Consider the following 20,143-nt stretch of genomic DNA (forward strand, 5'->3'; position numbering starts at 1 on the left):
CCACTCCCTGCTATGCCTTTAAATGTATATAACGTGATATTAGTCAGTGTAACACAACACACAAGTACGAGATATAATGTTTATTATATTTATGTCCTCTGTCGAGGCCTTAAAAACGATCATATTGAATGATCTTGCTCTGGAGATCAGCACTCCAGCACACTGAACAAATGAACCCGTGTTCACCTTTGATCCAACAAATAATACAATTAACGTTAACACAGGCATAAATAAGATTTAAATATCTGTACCGATGGAAAACGTGTGCAGACGCAAACCTACACCCAGAAATACGGTGTTAAACCCTTGAATAGAGTCGGCTAAAACGAACCGCAGCACGTCAAACACATTCGGCACCTAGCAGGGACAAATTTAAGATTACTAGTGAAGCTGGCATGAGCCGCCAGAAATGTGCACGTGCGTAACGAGATTCAGAGTAGCGACACGACTGATTTACTGTACGTTGTAAACGTAATCAGGAGCTGCCTGCAGTGCTTGTGTAATGTCAAATATGTAATATAAAGTAGTGCTTTTCAGTTTTTCCCACCACTTCCACACCCGAGGGACAGATTGTCATTTGAAAGAACAGACCATAAACGCCTCACACGCACTCGTCACTTCAGGAGGGGGGATCTGGAATGAGCTCCAATTAGTTTCTCTTATTGTAATTTAGGATGATCCAGCTTGTTATTCAAGTCAAACCTGAAGCAAAAGAAGAGAACTGGTGATATTTGGTGGGGATTTGCCATCAGGGCTGGTGTGCAGATTCTGCCTTCAGACTGGCGCCCCGCTCGGCCAGTAAAAAACAACAAAAAAAACAATAAAAATTACCTTCCCTTTACGCCAAGTGTAAATAAAGCATCTGTACATCAACAAGAAAATGCCTAAGTCCAAGAATTTATATTTTAAAAAATGAAATTGTAAATGTTAACGGTCCCTTCAGTTGCTTTTGTTTTCCTCGTCAGCATTTTCTGTGGTCGGCCGTTCCTGCGGCGCAGGATCCTGGGCTTTCTCCTCACTGGGATCGCCGTCTTCTGTAGGTTGTGGTTCCGGTTTAGGGTTCAAGGGCACCTCTGTCTGCGGTGCTGCGGTTTGTGTACAGTTGATGGGAGCGAGGACTATGGCAGGCTGGAGGGGACAAAAAGCACGCGTGTAAACTAGCTGGTTTGAGTCTGAGCCGAGAAATATGTGAGAGGACAGACTAGGTGCAGACATAAGACAAACCCAAGAATATACAGTCATCCCTCTGAGCAGGAAATGTTTCCATCGCACCAGTTAAACTGTAAAATGTCCTCAGAGGTATTCCTGTATAGAATGAGCGCCACATAGAAAAGCAGAAGCGCTAAAAATAAAATCCCACAGGAACCAACACCATGAAAGGGACTTCCAGTCATTTAGTCACTGCTGCCATATTTTAATGTAATCTTCTACTTTCCAAAACCTTCCAACAGTTCAACTCAGCCCACAGTCCCAGCACAGCTGCGGTAATATCGATCAAGGTAGCACCCACTAAAAGGTGCACGTGTTGCTCGTCTACACTCTCCTGACCAGCTACGCTCCAGTGATAAAACAGCATTTACAACATTTACAGCAGGAGCTGCACAGCCACCTAAAAAGGCAGCCTGAATAATTCATCCGTGGCCTGTAAATGTGGCTGCCGGCTTTAAAAAAGTGCGAGGATTCCGTTTAAAAACCTGCAACCTGCAGATATGAGCGAGCCGATTACAGATGTGAGTGCGGAAAAATGAAAAGGTGCCGCTTTTAAATCTCAGATCGGATCGGATCAGGATACCTGCAGTGCCAATCACACAGACGAGTCCTCTGCAGCGGACTGGAGCGCAGCAAACTCAGCGAGAGGAGAGGAGCGGGCGCAGACAGAGGAACCATTGAATTATTTAAAGAACTTACTCAACTCAAAATTCTACTTTACTCTGCATGTTCTCAACTAGATGATTTTTGTGCGAGTGGTGTCTTTTGGTGTGCGTTTTTTTTTATGTCCTTTGGCGCTTGGCGGTCATATCAAACTGGTATTCACCACAAATCCACTCCCAGTCCAGAACTGCGGCAACTCCTTGCGGCACAGTGCCACGGTGAGGCTGGTGAGCAGAGTGCAAGGCACCAGGTAGAGCAAGGCGGGCTGGCCCATCTGCATCACTGCCAGCGCCACGAAGGTGATGAGCAGACCGATGCCGTACGCTACCATGAGAGAGAGGGACAGGAAACCAGAGAGGCGCTGTTAACAATGCAAATATCAACATGAATTAGCTGCTGGAGTAAAAGAAAAATTACACTTATTTAACACTGACGTTATTTCTGAACTGTTGTTTAACATTATTAAACACCAATATACAGGATAACTGCCCTTAAATGCTAACCCTATCTGCAAGGCAACAATATTTTGCTTGTAAGAACCCTCACAACATCCCCCCCATCCATACCGATTGTGCAGGCCACAAAGTAGATCCTGGACGACTGTATTAAAATGTCAAACCTGTGACAGTACACAACCAGCAGACCTGATCAGAACAAAAAAGGCATATGGATGAATCCATGTTAGGGAAAAGAAATATGCAGCCGTAGAAACCGCTTTGTTACGATGTCACATTCTTTACCTGGTACTAAAATATCCCCGAATCCCAGAAGCGAGAAGGGACGGTCGCAAAGAGCCAGAGGAGAGGAGTTTAACCTCGGCACTTTCAGCACCATAGGAAGCTGGAAAAAGGAGCAAAGGAACGTCAACTGTCCATCCAGCAACTGACAGGAGACGTGGTGACCGAACTCACCTTTTCATGTGTGGTGGAATCAGAGGGGCCGGCCGCTACCTCCACCATTATACTCTCCCCACTCTACAGGAGACAGACCATGTTAATGTTACGCGTAACATGGCAGCAGAGACGCAGACGCCTGACGTGCATCTGCAAACGGATGTGACGTACGTTTGTTAAGAAGGGAGTGATGAATACGAAGAAAACGTCGTAGACGAAGAGGACGCTCAGCAATAAGGTACACGCCTGAGAACAGAGGCAGCAGGAGAGTTTACAGCCGACGTGTATTTTTAATAAGACACCATGGAAGAATCGCTTATTTTGGCACAGTTGAAGCACCTTAAATGTGGGAAGTCTGACTGTTTTTAGCATATACAGACAGAAGGCGATTCCCAGGGTGTCCTGCAACACCCACGCCCACCTGGAGGACGCACGAGAAGACCGCATGAACACATCTTAAAAATGTACATCATTGTAGCCCGAATGTGAAATCAGCACCAAATACAGGTAATAGTAGCATGAGACAAAGGAACTCTGGTTCAGGCAGTCACGATGTCGGACTCATTCTTCCCATTCGCACTCACGCGTCTTCGTTACGAAAAACCATCCAGGTGACGCTGACGCCGACGCAGAAGGCCGAGAGCAGCAACATGGAGACGTGCGGCCGCTTCTGCAAGTACGGCAAATTGTTTTCTGGGACCCTGCGATTGCAAACAGTACACCCATCAATAACTGAGCATAAAAGTTTATTACAACTACCTGAAGCTGCTATATAACATACAGTTATAGTCTGGACACTTTACAACTGCTCACTTTTGTTATTTTAAAGTCAAAGGATGACCTAACTGAACCGTAGCATAAAAGTAAAACTTATAACTCTTATGCGGAGATACATGTGTAAATGGAGTCATGGAATATTTTTAATGTGCGTCACCTGCATTTACAGAAAGGGAGCCTCCGTACAAAAGGCCACAGGCAGCTGTGGAGGCCGACAGAGGAGGCCAGGCAGAAGATAACGATCACCCAAATGGCTGGAGAGTGAGTAGACGTGTAAAAAAAAGATACTGTATTAGAATTCATTATTTGTGTCTTTGACTCAATGACAAAAAACAAACATTAAAACTTGCTAGAACTTTTGCCCCTTAAGAGCCACTATTTACTGCTGCGTGATATTACCAGATAATTACTAGCTAATAATGCCGCTTTTTACTTGTGAATCAGCCAGACGATTAATATCTCTGCACTTTATCCAAGACCTACTGTATGTGAGAATCAAAACTCATTTTGACAGTTAAAAAACTCCCCTTGTATGAAACTATAATACTGGTGAACTTTTGCAGGCTTTAGGATCTAAAGAAGAGGCGCAGATGAATTTTAAAGCATGCTCCAAGTTACTTCAGCTGAGACGTCCAGGTCTTGAATTTTAAAGCATGCTCCAAGTTACTTCAGCTGAGACGTCCAGGTCTTTCCATGTAGCACAAAATACATTTTTTACCGTGTAGACAACCCAGTTTTATAAAAATATCACACTTCCTGGGGTGAAGTACGGCCCTACTCCCTAACGAGTCATTCCAAACCACAATGAATGCAGGGGAAATTACAGACTAGCTTCAGAGCGAAACACAGTAATAAACACTGTGCGGATGGAGCCGCAGCTATTATTTATCTACTCGTCACATCAAAGTGGATCAAAGTTGGATTTCTTCCAGCCAAAGAAATAATTATCTCTGATCGTGTTCATTCACAAATGTTTTCAGATCAACAGCGTGCGAGAGCGTCAGTCATACCCAGGTAGTCGTAGAAGAAGTAGAGGAGCACCAGCATGCTGCAGCACATGACTACAAAAACACAGATCATGATGGGGGTGACGTCAACCGTCTCTTCGTCCTGCTTCTCTGCGGCCTCGTCCCGCTTCAGCTTAAGGTAGCGTCTGGAGGGACAACAAACGGCGTGAACCAGAGGTCGCTTTTGGGGGGGTTCACCATCCTGGAGGTTTTCTCCCTTTCGCTAAACAGCGTTCGGTGTGAGCTGGTGAGTTGCCAGAGCAGTCATGATGATCACCAGCAGTATTTACCGCCAGCTGGCCAGCTGGCTGGCCACAACTCGTTTCTCTCTACACTTCAAAACACACAACCCGTGCTCCAAACTGTTTTCCGCCTGCGGTCCTGTGCGTCACAGACGCTGTCTGACTGTGCCCTCGCTTTGGCACTCCATCGGGGAGGACGGACTTGGATAGAATAACACAGATTAGTCAGTCACTCTGGTTTGGTCTGCAAGGAGACAAGTTCACAGTCCTCTCGAAGGCCAAGGACAAACTCCTCTGGCAAGAAAATATGTTCTTCTGGAGATATAGACGGCTATTTCTTTTAAAAAATAAAATAGTAGAAATTGCTATGAACATGCTTTCTACAAAAACACTCAAATAAACCTACAGTTGTGACTTTGGAGGGGTTAATGCTTTCCCTTGACCCCATCATGTCCACTTACTTTTTGCGGTCTCTGCTGCCTGCCCAATATCCCCCAACGGCTACTGTTCCGACTGCCATCAGGAAGATAATCACCATATTGTAATCCAGCACGGGCTCGTTGGGGGCATACATGGCAACCAGTCTTCCTTTACCAAATGTCTGCAAGAGATACACAAATATTAAAGTGAAGGTTAACTTTTCTGTCAAGCAGCGGCACCATTGTGCCAATACACAATGTTCCAGAGATGTTGTCTGGCCTCTTACCTTACTGATATCCAGCATGTCAGAGTAGCTGAGCAGTGCTACAGGAATATCAATCTCCTCATACTGAGTCTTGTTTCCTGCCGGTGGGGTCTAAAAAATATATCGATATGATGCTGAACACGTTTGCAGTGGTTTCAAATGCATTAGTAGTTCCTAAACTGTATTTGGTATACCGGTAATCCTGATTTTTTTTTTTCCCCCATTCCTTCAGTGTGTAAATACCGGTATTGGCCAGAGTCAGAGATCAATAGAAAATAAAATTATTACCAGTCTGTCCTTGCTGACAATAAGAAGGCCCTTGGCCCCGTTAATCTGAGCCAGACGAACTTTTTCATAGAAGGTGCAGTTGCCTCTCAGCACCATGGGGATGCGATTTGGGAAGCCCCCCTCTGGGACCTCGGAGGGCGAGCACAAGACCGAGGTGGTCAGGTCATAGATCTGAAGACGTGACTGAAAGCAAAGGATTTTTGGCGTTAACCAGAGCCAGCTTGGTTTTACCTGTACCTAATGAGGTCACCCGTGGCTTACTGCCTTATGGAGGTCCTGAGGCAGCCGTGCCCACTGCGAGTTGAAGAATATGCAGTAGTCCTTTCCGTTGCTCTTTCCTTTGTCACTGAAATGGGCCATGCCATACTCCCCCACCGCCTGTAAAAAGTAAGATCAGATCAAGGTTACCTCTTAATAAAAACAGCCTCTTGGTGACCTGTTGCTTAATACGGCGATGCAAAATAAAGCAATTATTCTGATATATCTAGTTACACACATAGCCTACATGCTTAATCCATGCAAAGATTTAGTTCCAAGTTAAAATATATGGCTCGTTTAGATTGCATATTTCAATATCAAGATTTTCGAAAAACTCGCAAATTAAGGAAAAGGAACAATAATTTAGAGGGAATTCTCCCTTACCTCAGGGTGGATTTTACATCACAAAACAGGGCATTGAAAGATTATTTCAGCTAAATTCAGATACGACTTTTAAATTTGAGCAGGAGTGAGCCTACAAGCGTGAAATGATTCTCCCAAACAGCCAGTTATATTAGGAATTGATCGCACCGTCCTGTGGGTAATATGACAAAACCACATTTAAAGCGGTCAATAGACATTACCAGAAATACACCACAAACCAGCCATCAACTCATGAACCGGTGCCTACTATATGCGTACAAATGTAAACATCAATACAGCTTAAATATGCGGTGGGGGATTAATACACGTCCTTCGAAGGTTGTGGATGTTTCCGAGGCCATCGGTGAGTTCCGCAAGCTAGCGGCCATAGCATCCAAGGCTAGTCGGTGTGGCAATAATCTCAAAGCGCGGTGAGAAAGAAAAAACATGCTTAATGTGATGGAAAACGCATTCCGACGACGTTTCCTCTGTATGTCTCACCTCGTGAATGAAGACAGCGGCCCAAAGCAGTGTTTCAGGGAGCCTCATGGTGTCTAGCGTGTTGTTGTCACCCCCATCTACTAAACAAACGCTCGGCTGAAGTCCTTCCAGCAGCCGCAGGAGCCCCCAGCACAACTTCTCTATAAGACCACGCCCATTTTAGAAGCACGCCTGTTCTAATTGGCTGTGACCGTCACGAAGGCGGGAGCACACCTTTGATTGGATAAAGTCAAAGTCAATCATCCCTCAAGCGAGGGCCCTTTTTTTTACTGGCATTTTATTGATCAGATCGAAAGCGGAATGCAAATTTATTAATGTCACATTCCAGCCGGTTTGGAGAAGCACAGGCCGAACAAAACAGATGGTTTCATTCATTATTACTCTTAAAGACAAGGCCACTTTCTAGAACATATTAATTAATAAATAAACGGAAAATGCTTTTAAAAAAAAAGAGACGAGCTATTAAAGCAAAGATCATTTAAAGTAAAGTAAAACATCAATGTTTATGATAAGAATATGTAAATATCAGCATATCCATAACCAATTCAGTTTACTTTTGTTGTTTTCTTGTAGAAGAGAGATATGCTATAGCTCAGCTGACATTCCTTGAGCTTATGTTGAATCCCAATTATTAGTGTGTTTTTTTTCTAAATAAAATGCATAAAATAACGTTTTTAATGTCATTTATTCCTTCTCTCTGTGTCTGATGTTTTTAAACGACCTCGGTCACTCTGTCGACGTCGCGTGCTGATCTTTATTTATTAGCGAAGCCCTGCAGCAGGTTAAGTCACTCGGCATGACGTCATCCCATATGTTCTTCCCTCTGCCTCATACCGCTGCTGCTGACCAGAGCCTCACGCCACCGGAACTTGACTTCAGAATAAAAGATTAAACCGGGCTTTGCGGCTTCGCCCGCTGGCTTGGGTGATTCTCCGTCTTTTGGGCCGCCATCTGCCTTGCGAGGATGGATGTGTAGACGTCATGACGAAATTAAACAGCTATACTTACTTCCTGTAAAAATTATTCACCGAGGCGTGTACTGCGGGCGTATGTGGTTAATATGTGTGTGTGTTAACGAGATGGACTCGGGTGAAATGGCAAGGTTGAATGGACCTTGTGAGGGTAGGTTGGAAGGTGTCAGCAAGAACGAGGGTAAATGTGTAGAAAATGGTAAGACCAGCAATGCTGTATAGTTCGGAGACGGTAGAAGTAAGGAGAAGACGGGCAGCAGAGCTGGAAGGGAAAGAAATGAAGATGTTCTCTTCGGAAATAACAATAGATATGATCAAGCATGAGTGGATCAGAGCGAGATATGTTGGATTTGAAGCCAGAGAATACAGTCTGTTTTTTAAGTCACAGGCCGTCTACAGTCCACGTACTAATCTGTTCCCGCTAGATAAGTGGAGTTTTATTTTGTCAGAACAAACCGGAAGTGCTGTGCCCCTCCCGGTGCTGTTAACTCTACATACAGTGAATCCACTACTACTCCTGAGGGGAATTCGCCTCTTGTTGCCAACAATACTGTAAGTACACGTTCCGAAGGTGACTTTATATTCCAATTTAATAGTGGCTTTTTGAAATCAATGTTTAGATATTGGTTAATGTTCACACTGACATCCAACATAACATTTGTCGCTGAAAACCAAAGCCGGTTTTTACACTGTGGTGCTTCGCCTCAGCGTTAGCTGTAAACCAGCTAAGCTAGCTGCCTCCGTCGCTTAGAGTCTCCCTGATTTCTCATTCTTAACAATTTGATTTGTTTATCTTGACATGGCTATTCATTCGCGTCAATAGCAGAAGAGCCTCATATATTTGTAGCTACAACGCTGGTTTCTCGAGTGAGTTAATCCTCTCGATCGCTCTTTTGAACCTGGCCAGTAGTTTTTTCCCTTTCCCCCCCCGCTATATTCATCATAAGCTGCCGGTAGATGTGTTTCATGTGTTACCTCTTTTCTCATCAAGAAAAGAAGCTGAGTTTTCAGGCCAGAGTTTTCAAACCCTAGTCCCTTTAATTGAGACAGCTCTTGGGTCCAGGGTAGGAGATGATGTCAGTGGGACTGGTATGCAGCGGGCTGACATCAGCCCCAAAGGGTCTGAAAACTAAAGCTGAGCTCACTCGGGCCAAATAAGGAGGCAAATACACCAGGTACCCTGAGCTGAAGTCTACTGCTAGTTTGGATCCTTGTGCCGTGGCCCCATCACTCACCCCCAGCATGCACTGCCCGAATTCAATGTTTTTCTTGTTTCTGTTCCACCACAGGGATTCTTAACACCTTTCTCCCACCATCAGAGTCAGCACACCATGGCTGGCTTCAGGCAAGAAGATGTGGAGTTGTATTATGAAATGGGAGAGGAGCTGGGCAGGTATATATATATTTTAATCCCCTTTTACCCCCTCTTGACTAACCAGGAATGTCTGAAAATGTTTGCCTGATGTGAGCGTCTGCATTCACAGAAGCCACGTGCCCTTAAACAAAATGTAGATTTACTTCCCAGATGTGTGACGATTGCTGTTTCTCTCTGATAGATTTGAGAAACAGCTAGAAACACCTCAATCATCTGTTTAAAGGCTAAAATATTATTTGGTACATGTCAGCTGGGTGATATATTTTCCTTGCGCGTTGTTGGTTTGCTCCGATGACTTCAGAATCATCAGGCTCAGCCTTCGCAATACGGGCTGCTTTTTCCCTGCAGTAATGCAGCAAAACATCTGACGCTGCTGCATTTGAAGGTGCCTTTCTTATTCTGCTACGGTGTGGAGTCTTTGAAGGAGCTCTGTGTGTGAGAGGGGGTGTGTGCCAGGGTGGGTGGGTGTGTGTTTTAGACCAAAAGGTATGCGGACTGTAAATGTGAGAACATTCCGTCCTCTGAGCGGCTTTGCTCTCACCTGCACATTGTGAAGCAAACAAAGAGGCAACACACAGCATATCCACTTTCTTTGTTCATCCAACAGCAGCTAAAAAGATTGAATTTAAATAAGTCTGAGTGTGTTTTTAAGCTACGGTTTAGGGGCCAGTCCCCAGACTCTGATGATTACTATAAAAAAAAAAACCTCTTACCCATGTAATGGTGCCAGATTTTTGTGCATATTTCTACAAATGAGTACGTCTCTGTCCCCCCCCCTTCTCCCCACACAGTGGGCAGTTTGCAATTGTGCGTAAGTGTAAGGAGAAGAGCACGGGCGTGGAATACGCAGCCAAGTTCATCAAAAAGCGGCGGCTCTCCTCCAGCCGGCGGGGCGTGAGTCGCGACGAGATCAAGCGCGAAGTGAACATCCTGAGGGAGATCCAGCACAGCAACATCATCACCTTGCACGACATCTTCGAAAACAAGACCGACGTGATCCTGATCCTGGAGCTGGTGTCTGGAGGGGAGCTGTTCGACTTCCTCGCCGAGAAGGAGTCGCTGACTGAGGAGGAGGCCACGCAGTTTCTGAAGCAGATCCTGGATGGCGTTCAGTATCTGCACTCCAAACACATCGCACACTTTGACCTCAAGGTCAGTTGCGAATTGTAATCGAGAGTATTTGCTCTTGATGTGTTCGTTCTCTCTGTGAAGCTTGTTTATATTTAAAAATATATGTTTTTATTTTTTTTTTTTTTTTTTTAAAAAACAAACCTCTCAGCCCGAGAACATCATGCTGCTGGATAAGAACGTCCCTAACCCCAGGATCAAGCTGATTGATTTCGGCATTGCTCATCAGATTAAAGCAGGAAACGAATTTAAGAATATTTTCGGAACGCCGGAGTTTGTCGGTGAGCTCGCGTTCCTTTCCTTTGCTCAATCTCTGTTTCATATGGATTAAGTAATCCTGTTTTTCCTGCCAGTATTTATCCACCCTGGCAGACCAGTTAAAGTGCATCCCCACATCTGCTTTGAATTGAATCATTCCTCTGTGCTTTGCAGCTCCTGAAATAGTCAACTATGAGCCACTTGGACTAGAGGCTGACATGTGGTAAGATGATAACTGGCTTCTCTTTTTTTCTTATGTTCCCTCCCTTTTTTTTGCTGTTGTGGCGGTTTTAAAAGCTTCTGCTTCTTCTCTTCGCAGGAGCATTGGAGTAATTACATACATTCTGTGAGTAATCGTTCATCATCCCAGCAAGTCGTCGTTTATTAACACATAAATGGCTTCATTCCACATGCCTGTATTTTATTTGTGCCCCCGTAGGCTGAGTGGCGCTTCGCCGTTTCTCGGCGAAACCAAGCAGGAGACTCTCACAAACATCTCGGGCGTCAACTATGACTTTGATGAGGAATACTTCAGCAACACCAGTGAGCTGGCAAAAGACTTCATACGCCGTCTGCTGGTCAAGGACCCCAAGTACGAAGTGCTTTTATTTGTTTGTTGACAGGCAATCATGGTCTCTTCTCACTCGGGCATTTTCATTTGCTTTTTGCAGGAAGAGAATGAAAATTGATGATAGCTTGGAGCACCCCTGGATCAAGGTGAGCTGGCTAATTCGTTATTTCCCGGTTGTATTCGTAACACAATTAGCCTTTGATTAGCTTATGACAATGGCTTCTCAATTGGTTGTCACCTCAACATAATCTTTACACGCTGCACCTTTTGTTTTTCAGGTGATTAAGAGGCGAAATGTCCGCCCAGAGGAGAGGGACCACAAGACTGAGCGCCGCCGCCTGAAGACCACTCGTCTGAAGGAGTACACCATCAAGTCCCACTCGAGCATGCCGCCCAACAACACTTATATTAACTTTGAGCGCTTCTCACAAGTGCTCGAGGAGATTGCAGCGGCGGAGGAAGGCCTAAGGGACCTGGAACGCAACCAGCAGTCGTGTCGGGACGATGTGGCAGCACTGTTGTCCATTTACGAGGAGAAGGAGGGGTGGTATAAGGAGGAGAACCAGAGCATCTCCAGTGACCTGAGCTACATCCGCCAGGAGCTGCAACGCACCCAAATCCAGCGCAAAAAGAGCATGGAAGAGGCCCGCTTCACCACGCAGGCTGCCAATGTCTTAAAGCGCAAGTTTGGCCGCTTGGAGAACCGATACGAGATGCTGGCGGAGCAGGTGGCATCGGACGTCCGCTGGGTGGAGGAGTTGGTCAAGTCCATCTCCTCAGAGAAAGCTGGCCTCGGCTCCAGCACCATGCCCTGAGCGTGGCTGGACCCCAAGAAGGACACAGTGTCCCTCAAGCAGCCTCCTCTTCATCGCCACCTCTGCATGTGTCATCACGGCGGCGCTCGGCTGCCAACGTGCCGCCGCCATCACAGCAACCCCACCCCCACCCCCACCCAACGCACATACAAATGCTAATGGTCCACAGGGGCTATATATTTTCAAGCTCTCTCCCCAGCGATTTCAGAACTGAAGAAGCCTTCTGGATAGAAGGCGAAACGTCTTCAAGAGAAGAAACCCAGTCCAGTTGACAGAGAAAACTACCTTGGATTGAGCAGACCAAGAAACGAGCAGAGGCAACGTTTAAATACATTTCCTGCAAAAAAAGACTCATTCCTTTTGTTTTATACAGTTATTTATAATTTTAGTCTTTATATTGTTTGACCGTAAAAGTTGATGCAAGTATTTACTCAACAAGCAGTTTAAGTCTGAAATGATAATTTATAGATTATATCTGAATCTTTCTCCATGCTGTAAACGGTGTGAATATCTGCCCGTGGCCTCAGGTTTTTGCTCCATGATGTGAGGAAAGCTCCAAAGATTACAGCTTACAGCCCTTGCTGAACATTTACAATATTTATCAGAGACATTTTACACTCATATTTTTCTAAATTTAGCTCAAGGTAGTCATTGCATCAATACACTTAACCCTCAACTTTTATTGTTTTACAGCCAGGAAACTTAAATCAGAACAAATATCCAATTTAAAAGACAATCCTGATGATAAAATATAAGACTGTGATTGTTTAGCACTTGGCTAGCACTGGAACATATCAGTTATAGTTTATGCCAAAATACAGACGGTTCTTTTGGCTAAACCACCTTTGCAAGTTATATAAAATATAAGTTATAACACATCCAGAATGTATAAGCCGATCTTTGCAGTGCCTGATGGACTATATTGCTACGGCGATCAGTGGTATTGACTGACATTTCTGACGGCGAATGTCTTAAATCCAGCTTTTGCACTCTTGCCTTGTTTAACCAAAGCATGCATGGGAACTTTCTAGACGCTGTTACCGTCATGTCTGCACACACTTGAAACATTCCATCAAAAAGCTTCACATCCATGCAATATATTTCCCATGTACAGTATAGGGAGCCTGTTAGGAAAGTAGTATTTTTCGGTAGACAAATGTATTATATGTACTTAAATAATTATAACAATGTGCAAAATATATTTTAATCGTTCTCGTCGGTGTTCAAAAGCTGTAGAAACAGAGCTGTTTAGGCTTGTTTCAAATAAACAATGTTATCGCCACATTCGTGTGTGTTATTTATTTTTGCAGTTCCTCGATCACAAAATGCATCAGAGTGAGGCATGACTGACGCACAACAGCACAGCGTGACGGCCAAATATAAAATGTTGGTCTTTATTTCAAACTATACAAATAAGACAAGATCATAGATTCTGAATTTATATATTCGCTTGCTGACATTTGATTCACCGCACAGCTGAGAAACAAGACTGCATCTTTTACTGGTTTGATTTCCAGATTCAGTAAATCAATAATAAATAATCCATGGATAAACATGTTAGGTTAAAACCATGTACTGCTGACAAATGTATCAAATTTGATCTATAGGTGAGGCAATAATGAAGTCTCTCAAAGCCATTTAGAAACGAACGGTATCGGCAGTCATCACATCGGAGGGATGACGGGAGGAGACGGCCCACGTTTGGTCACGCCTCTTTCAGAGAGTTAATGTACGCATGAAGCTTGAGTGCTGGTCCCAGTTTGAGGTTCATGGTGCTGACCAGGTGGTCCTCCGTCAGAAGCAGCAGAGCCTGCCCGTCGATCTCCTGGGAGCGGAACTCCTCGGCCACATCCTCCCCCCCTGCACACAATCAAAGACACCCAGCCGCGTTCATTTGATGTACAGGTGAGGATTCCGGTATGTCCCTGAACGCAGCATTGAAGACTACCTTTTTTGAAAGTATTTCATTGTTCACAAGATCCAAAAAAAGCTGAAAATGTGTTTTGGTGTTAAAATGCTTGTGTTTAATCTCTTCAGCCCCATATTTGTGAGTTAAGTTCAGTAGCGTTATATGATGCTGAAAATCAGCAGATAGAAATATTAGATTACCTGGAAGAGAGTTGATGTAAGAAAACACTTGCTCCACGCCCCAGTGGGATGGACGTCTGTCTTCTTCTCCTTCATCTGAAATGCTGATTGTTTCTGTTATCTGCCCCTCCGGCTCCCTCTCCTCTGTCTCTTTCTCCCTCTGCTTCTCTCTTTGCCTCTCGGCCTGTTTACGGAGCCTGGTCGTCATTGGAGCAGGAGCCTCATCTTCCTGTTCCTGATCTTTCCTGGCCTTCCCCGACCTGTAGATCTGAAGAGCATGACAAAAAACATTCCAATAAGTTTATGTTTAGCTTGAAACAAATTAGTCATGTTAACTGACCCGTTTCAGGAAATGTTCCCTAGAGACTCCGTTGACTCTGCTGGGGGGTCGTTCTCTCCGACCTGTGGCTCTGTGACCCCAGCGACCTGTTCTCAATAGCTTGATATGTTTACTGAACCTAAATATAAAAAGGGGTGAGATCAAATGTTACAAAAGACATGCATGACACTGTATTTCTTTTTCAGTACAGTACTTCAGTAGCTGTTGATTGTGGAGCAACCTAAACCAGGAATCTGACAACGACATTCCGGCGTGAGTGATTCCTTACCTTCTGCCACACGTCATGGAGCAGAAGCGTTTGGAGCTCAGAAACGCGCAAGCATAACCTCTGCTGCCACAGTATTCGCACCGCAGCACGCCACCCACGCTCTCGCCGTGCTCTGCAACTTCACGGGACCACCTGTTATTCACGCCTGTACATACACACACACACACACACACACACACGCGCGCACAGACCCATGCTCTCACACACATACCTTAGCCACACCCACACCACCTCACCATCAACAGCCGGGCCATTGCTTTCCATCTCAGAGTCCGAGGAAATTGACTGGTTGGCCGCCAGGGGGCTCTCCTCTTCCACTGAAGCCAGATTGGTCGCTATCTCCTGGGAATCAGAAGGTGAGGCTTGTTTCTCCAGTGAGGAGGGATGCACCTGTACAAAATAAAAAGCCTGGGGCTGATTGTAGGGTCACTTAGAAAAGTGTAATCAGGAGGTAATTGTTCACTCATTCTCAGACTTAATGGGCAGATGCAATGCCACTGACAGACCCCTGAAGAAACTTACCGGAAATGGCTCCAGACCTTCTTGGATCACAAAGCCCTCTACGAGGTGAGTAAGGACGTGGGTTGTGATTGGTTCAAAAGGGCTCCTGGGAGAGGAGGGGGGGTGACTGGGACATCTTACTGCTGCAGGGAGGATGTGAGGAAGCTGAGGGGGAGATGGAGGTGGATGGTTGCTGCTGCTGGCTGCGATTTGAGATGGCTCTTCAGCCGCTGGTGGCCGAATCTGCGCGTGACTAGATAAACTCAAAGATAAATCCACCACTGTTGAGCAAGGAGAAGCACAGAAGATGTCAGGAACTGGGAGTGGTTCTTGGTTTCAAGGAGATTTCTTTTGAGGAAGGTGTCACCTGCTCCGTTGTGCTCCGGCGATCCAGGAAAAGGCAGAGAAATTTGAGGAGAAAGACGAGGAGATTCATCTTTCTTCTCGGAAGGGCTCAAGCTGTTCCCTTTGGGTGTTTGACCAGACTGAAATCATTAGAATACAAATACAAACACTTAGTGAAGACTTTAAAACCGTATGAAGGTTAAATGCAGAACACAACAACTGACCAACGGTTTTGCATTGTGGGCGGCTGGTTGCACTTTCAGGTCGATAGCCACCGTCTGAGGAGGTGGGACATTCTGGTAGAGTGTCTGGACTAGCCTTTCTGTGGCAGGCGGCTCCTGCTCCTTTTGCGCCACCTGCGTCCGGACATCCTGAGACAGCCTCTGGAGGGTGACTGGAGAATTCTGAGGAAATCTTGGCAAAATTAAAGGAGGAGGAGGACGGCTCTGCACCTGTGGGAATGAGGACCAACGCTGGGGAGCGGCCAACAGTGGAGGTGGCTGAGGGAGAACTTTGGCAGCGGGGATTGGCGTCTGAGAAGATGCACTTGTGAGAGAAGAAGAAGAGGCTGGAGAGTTCCTGGGGGTTTGGGACTGAGTGTCGGGACTGCTCTGAATTTTAGACGAAAAAGGTGGAGGGTTGGAGATGGAGTCGTGCTGCCTGTGGTTGAGAGATGCTGCAGTGTCCTGCTGGAGGATAAGATGGCGGTGCGCCCCCTGGTGGCCTGGTGGACAGGACAGCTGCTGCTTGAGAGTCATCTGCGCAGGAGAGAGGGCTAAACACAAAAGCTTTATTAATTCATTTAAAAAAACTCCAGGGCATTCTTTATATCTGGGTTTACATGAATTGTATACTGATTTTCTGTGTTAAATATGTGTTTATACTAAGTAATTTACAGCTACCAGGACTATGATTTTGGTGGTCTTCTTGATCCTTCGGGATAGATTTCAGTATTTAGAATAATACACATGCGTCTCTTGTCTTTTATTTGAATCAAAGATTTAAACTAATTCGTTGTAGCTGGACAGATAACTTAAAATATTTCTAGCTGCCATCACTGATGTTAATATGTGACGATTGTGAATCCGGCTGTGAGGTCAGTGCACCAACAAAAAAGCTATGCTGACACAAGACTAACTAAGAACACAGATTGTACACTCCTACTCTCTACCACCCAGCAAATATTTAAAGTAAGGGTGTGCACTCAAACAGCCATGCATGCAGCTCGATGAACAACGGGCCAAGTCACACATAAAAACAGTGCTTTTGTGCATTGTAGAGACAAACCTCTATGTTAGTTGAAAAGAGGAGGCAGGGATAATAGTTTGTGTTCGAGGACCACATCTGATCTGGCTCTTCTTAAAATATTGTCAGGTGTATATTAAAAAAAGCAGCTGATGTCCTATTTCTCGATAGAAAATGCCAGTATCTGTACATTTGAACTCACCTGGGGTTATCCCCTGAGACCCTGTGACCTCAGGTTGTGGTCTTTCTGAAGAACTTTCAGTCACCTGACTGGACTTGGGGGGACAGATTGAGATCTTGGAGGCAGCCGGAGTCAAGGCAGGGCATGGAGGGGGCGGCTTTAATATCACATTGTGGGCTGTGGCCAGAGCTCCAGGTAACTGATGCAGAACAAGGTTCTGCACCTGAAACATGCAAAATAATAAAAAAAAGATGTTAAACTTGACTGTCTGTCAGTGCTAAATGTGTGTAGCATCCTGGGTAAACAGCAGATTAGGGGCTGGCACGCATGTGTTTATTCTAATTTTATACCTGAGAGGAGTTAGATGCTGAGGAGCAGGAGGTGACAGGAGGGAGCTCTGACTGAACTGCAGCCACTGATGCCGCAGGAGCTAGAATGAGCTTGTGCAGCAAGAACAAAAATAAGGAAGAGACAGTTGGCTCGTGCAGAAAAAGAACAGGTCACCATAAAATTTGAGGAAATACGGTGTGTTCAAAAATAGAGAGTCCACGCAAGACACGACGCGAGATATTTCAAAAGTTTTATACCATCTGCGTGCGAAGATACATCTGAGCTTGGTTACAGTTGGCAGGCCTGCCTCCCAGCAGCATCGCCTGCTGGGAAATGGTTGTTGAAACACCACTGGAGATGGAGTTTTGGGTCCTGCCAACCAGCTGTGTTGTCACGGGGGATGCTGGTAGAGCAATCTGGATTCAAAGTAAAAGATGGCGGGATTCATTTTTGTGTTGCGAGTTTGTCACATCCATTAGAATAACACAGATACTTACAGAAACACCTGCAGGCTGATGCGTCAGGCCTTCGCTGGACGATGATGTCGACTGCCTCTGACGCACTGAGGCCTGAGACGTATTGGACAGACGTCACCCACCCTGTAGCTCGTGTCGAAATGATTCATAAGACAAACAACCTGGTGACCTGACCTGGTGCATGGTGGCCAAACTCTGCAGATGGGGGCTGTGCTGGTGCTGCTGCTGTAGGGCTGCTGTCTGCAGCATGAGATGCTGCTGCTGGGCTGCATACATCTGCTGCAGAAACTGGGCCGCCATGTTGTGAGGTCTTTGGATGGCATGCTGGATGACCTTTTATATCACATTAAAGAGTAACTGGTGAGCACAATAAAGCACAGTCTACTTCCTGAAACACACTTTTAGTTAGTCAATATGTCCATAAGGTTTCTCCTTCATCCAGGTTGTGGTAATTCTTCAAGGCCTGGCAGAGAGTGCCTCTTTCTGTCAGCTGTCAACTGACACTCTATTGACCTCAAAGAGTTTATTTTGCCATGTTTTCATATAGAAAGAGGGTTTATTACCTGCTGCCTTGTCAAGTCAAACAATACCTGCAGAATGGGGACTGTCAATTAGTCCTGCTCTTCTCAAGCGGGACTATGTAAGCATGAGTCCTGGGTATTGTCTGTTCCCTATATGACCTGTCAGATTGGTTAAACAATGCATAGAGGTTTCAGGTCACATCAATAGTCAAGACAAATGATGCTGGAAGCTGTGCAAGGGACCATCTATTGTATCTGTTGGTCTCCTCTCAGATGGGACAATGTATGCAGTAGTTCCAGGTACTGACTATTACCTAAACCACCTGCCACTCAAGACAAACAATGTTCCCAGAGTGCCCAGCCGCTATCTATTAAGCAGAAGAAAAAACACCGCTTGCCTGTCAAAACAAAGTTCCGAGGTATTATTACCTGAACTGCTTGTCTGTCAGACGAGATGATGCTGAGGGAACTAGAGGGCGCCCGGGCGCCCGAGGCGCTGCAGGGGCAGACTGTTGCCACGGTAACAGCGGCCGATGTGGAGGGGAAAGTGATGGCCGCAATCCTACTGTTACTGTCCTCCTGCTTCTCTCCATCCATCTCCCAGGTGACACAGACTCAGTGATGGAAAGCCTGTAATTAATTAACAGGAAGTGGTTAAAAGAACCAGAACTGGGCTGACATCCTGCGGTACTTGGGGCTTTTTAAAAATTGTGTTTTTTTGTTTTTTTTTCTCTTTTCAAAATTGGCTTTATTTTGCTCTAAAAAAATACATGACAGGAAAATGATAGTTAAAAAATGCATAATATGTATGAAATTGTATGAAATATGCATGAAATTACATTTCTTTTTTTAAACATCAAACTTCTGCATTAGTTGTTTATATCTACAAATGCAAGTAAATCACTAAACCACAGATTTATAAAGAATGTATAAATAGCAAAATGACTGCTGCTGCTGAACCTGCGAAAATATTACAATAATAGGATATATATGATATTATATATTATAATAAAATATATTAAGCCAAATAAATTTCGGCTAAATTGGAAACCTCAGTTGCTGGTTTGATTTTTCTTTTATGATACTCGAAATTATCTAGATGTAAAATCCTACAAATATTTGGGATGTTTCATGTGTCTACACACAGCCCACCGTCATAATATCAAATATCACTGCAATATTTGATGCTACAATTGTTGCTCTGCAATTCAAACGTCAAATTATTACACCCCGTGAAAAAGCACAGTTTAATGATCATTTACATATGGATACTGTCTAAAATGGGCCCGATACGTTTGACATACCAAGATTCCACCCATCTTTGCTCAGATAGCCCTCTATGCACGCACAATCATTCACCTCTTGTCGGCGGTACCTGCCTGGTGTTGGTAGACACAAGCCATCCCAGTAAACCCAGTAAACAAGCCCAATGATGCGCCAGTACTGTGGCGAAAGGAGCTTTAAAAATACGGTGACCTGGACTGTATGTACAGTAGGATCGGTAACCTGAAATAAAAAAAAACATCAGCATTGATACAGCACCGCTCGCAGTGTGGGAGGACTTTGCACAGCCAGCGAGCGGGATGTTTTCATTTGCACGCTCTTAATTTAAGGCGTTCTTTCTATTTAAAATATTACATTTCGCAAAGTACATTTTTGCGTTTCTGTCAAGGCAGAATCAAGTTTCCATCCAAACGTTGAAGGTTATTTTCTACAATATACAAAATAACCAAATTCCATTAGAAGCGTGTTTATATCACGATTACTGACAACGGCTGCATAATTATCGAATATGTTATTAATCATTAAAGGCATGTTGTTGTTTTTTACTACGATTTTGTAGT

The 20,143-nt window shown here is 44.8% G+C and overlaps 3 protein-coding genes across 9 annotated transcripts; 1 reads left to right on the top strand and 2 right to left on the bottom strand.

Annotated features, from left to right (window-relative positions):
* Positions 1–65: 65 nt before the first annotated feature.
* sppl2 (signal peptide peptidase-like 2) lies at positions 66–7,038 on the bottom strand. 3 transcript variants are annotated; one of them, XM_003975382.3, is made up of 15 exons: positions 6,887–7,038; positions 6,026–6,142; positions 5,765–5,947; positions 5,498–5,587; positions 5,253–5,392; positions 4,553–4,695; positions 3,700–3,796; positions 3,350–3,466; positions 3,105–3,186; positions 2,937–3,011; positions 2,784–2,846; positions 2,613–2,712; positions 2,439–2,516; positions 2,036–2,196; positions 66–1,128 (listed from the first exon to the last, which is right to left on the bottom strand). In XM_003975382.3, the coding sequence occupies exons 1-15, from the start codon at positions 6,932–6,934 to the stop codon at positions 940–942; spliced, it is 1,683 nt and encodes a 560-aa protein (XP_003975431.2). In that variant the 5' UTR covers positions 6,935–7,038; the 3' UTR covers positions 66–939. The 3 variants fall into 3 exon arrangements, 1 of the variants encoding a protein (XP_003975431.2); XR_003886938.1 differs by having other exon boundaries at positions 990–1,128; positions 1,909–2,196; XR_965480.2 differs by having other exon boundaries at positions 991–1,128; positions 1,914–2,196.
* A 1,219-nt stretch (positions 7,039–8,257) lies between these two features.
* Positions 8,258–13,286, top strand: dapk3 (death-associated protein kinase 3). Its single transcript, XM_003975411.3, has 9 exons — positions 8,258–8,409; positions 9,147–9,250; positions 10,024–10,384; positions 10,512–10,641; positions 10,793–10,841; positions 10,938–10,964; positions 11,058–11,210; positions 11,290–11,335; positions 11,468–13,286. The coding sequence occupies exons 2-9, from the start codon at positions 9,189–9,191 to the stop codon at positions 12,002–12,004; spliced, it is 1,365 nt and encodes a 454-aa protein (XP_003975460.1). The 5' UTR covers positions 8,258–8,409; positions 9,147–9,188; the 3' UTR covers positions 12,005–13,286.
* Positions 13,287–13,387: 101 nt separating this feature from the next.
* Positions 13,388–20,038, bottom strand: phc3 (polyhomeotic homolog 3 (Drosophila)). Of its 5 annotated transcripts, none has more exons than XM_029830818.1 (15): positions 19,604–20,031; positions 18,729–18,929; positions 17,953–18,111; positions 17,800–17,871; positions 17,560–17,718; positions 17,323–17,412; positions 16,994–17,195; positions 15,771–16,321; positions 15,569–15,686; positions 15,223–15,482; positions 14,937–15,042; positions 14,701–14,818; positions 14,433–14,550; positions 14,114–14,360; positions 13,388–13,864 (listed from the first exon to the last, which is right to left on the bottom strand). In XM_029830818.1, the coding sequence occupies exons 2-15, from the start codon at positions 18,894–18,896 to the stop codon at positions 13,710–13,712; spliced, it is 2,523 nt and encodes an 840-aa protein (XP_029686678.1). In that variant the 5' UTR covers positions 18,897–18,929; positions 19,604–20,031; the 3' UTR covers positions 13,388–13,709. The 5 variants fall into 5 exon arrangements, 4 of the variants coding, with proteins under 4 accessions (XP_029686678.1, XP_029686677.1, XP_029686676.1 ...); XM_029830817.1 differs by having other exon boundaries at positions 14,701–14,812; positions 14,937–15,090; XM_029830816.1 differs by having other exon boundaries at positions 14,937–15,090; positions 19,659–20,029.
* Positions 20,039–20,143: the final 105 nt, after the last annotated feature.

Source organism: Takifugu rubripes, chromosome 22 (assembly GCF_901000725.2).
Source record: "Takifugu rubripes chromosome 22, fTakRub1.2, whole genome shotgun sequence".
Taxonomy (NCBI): domain Eukaryota; kingdom Metazoa; phylum Chordata; class Actinopteri; order Tetraodontiformes; family Tetraodontidae; genus Takifugu; species Takifugu rubripes.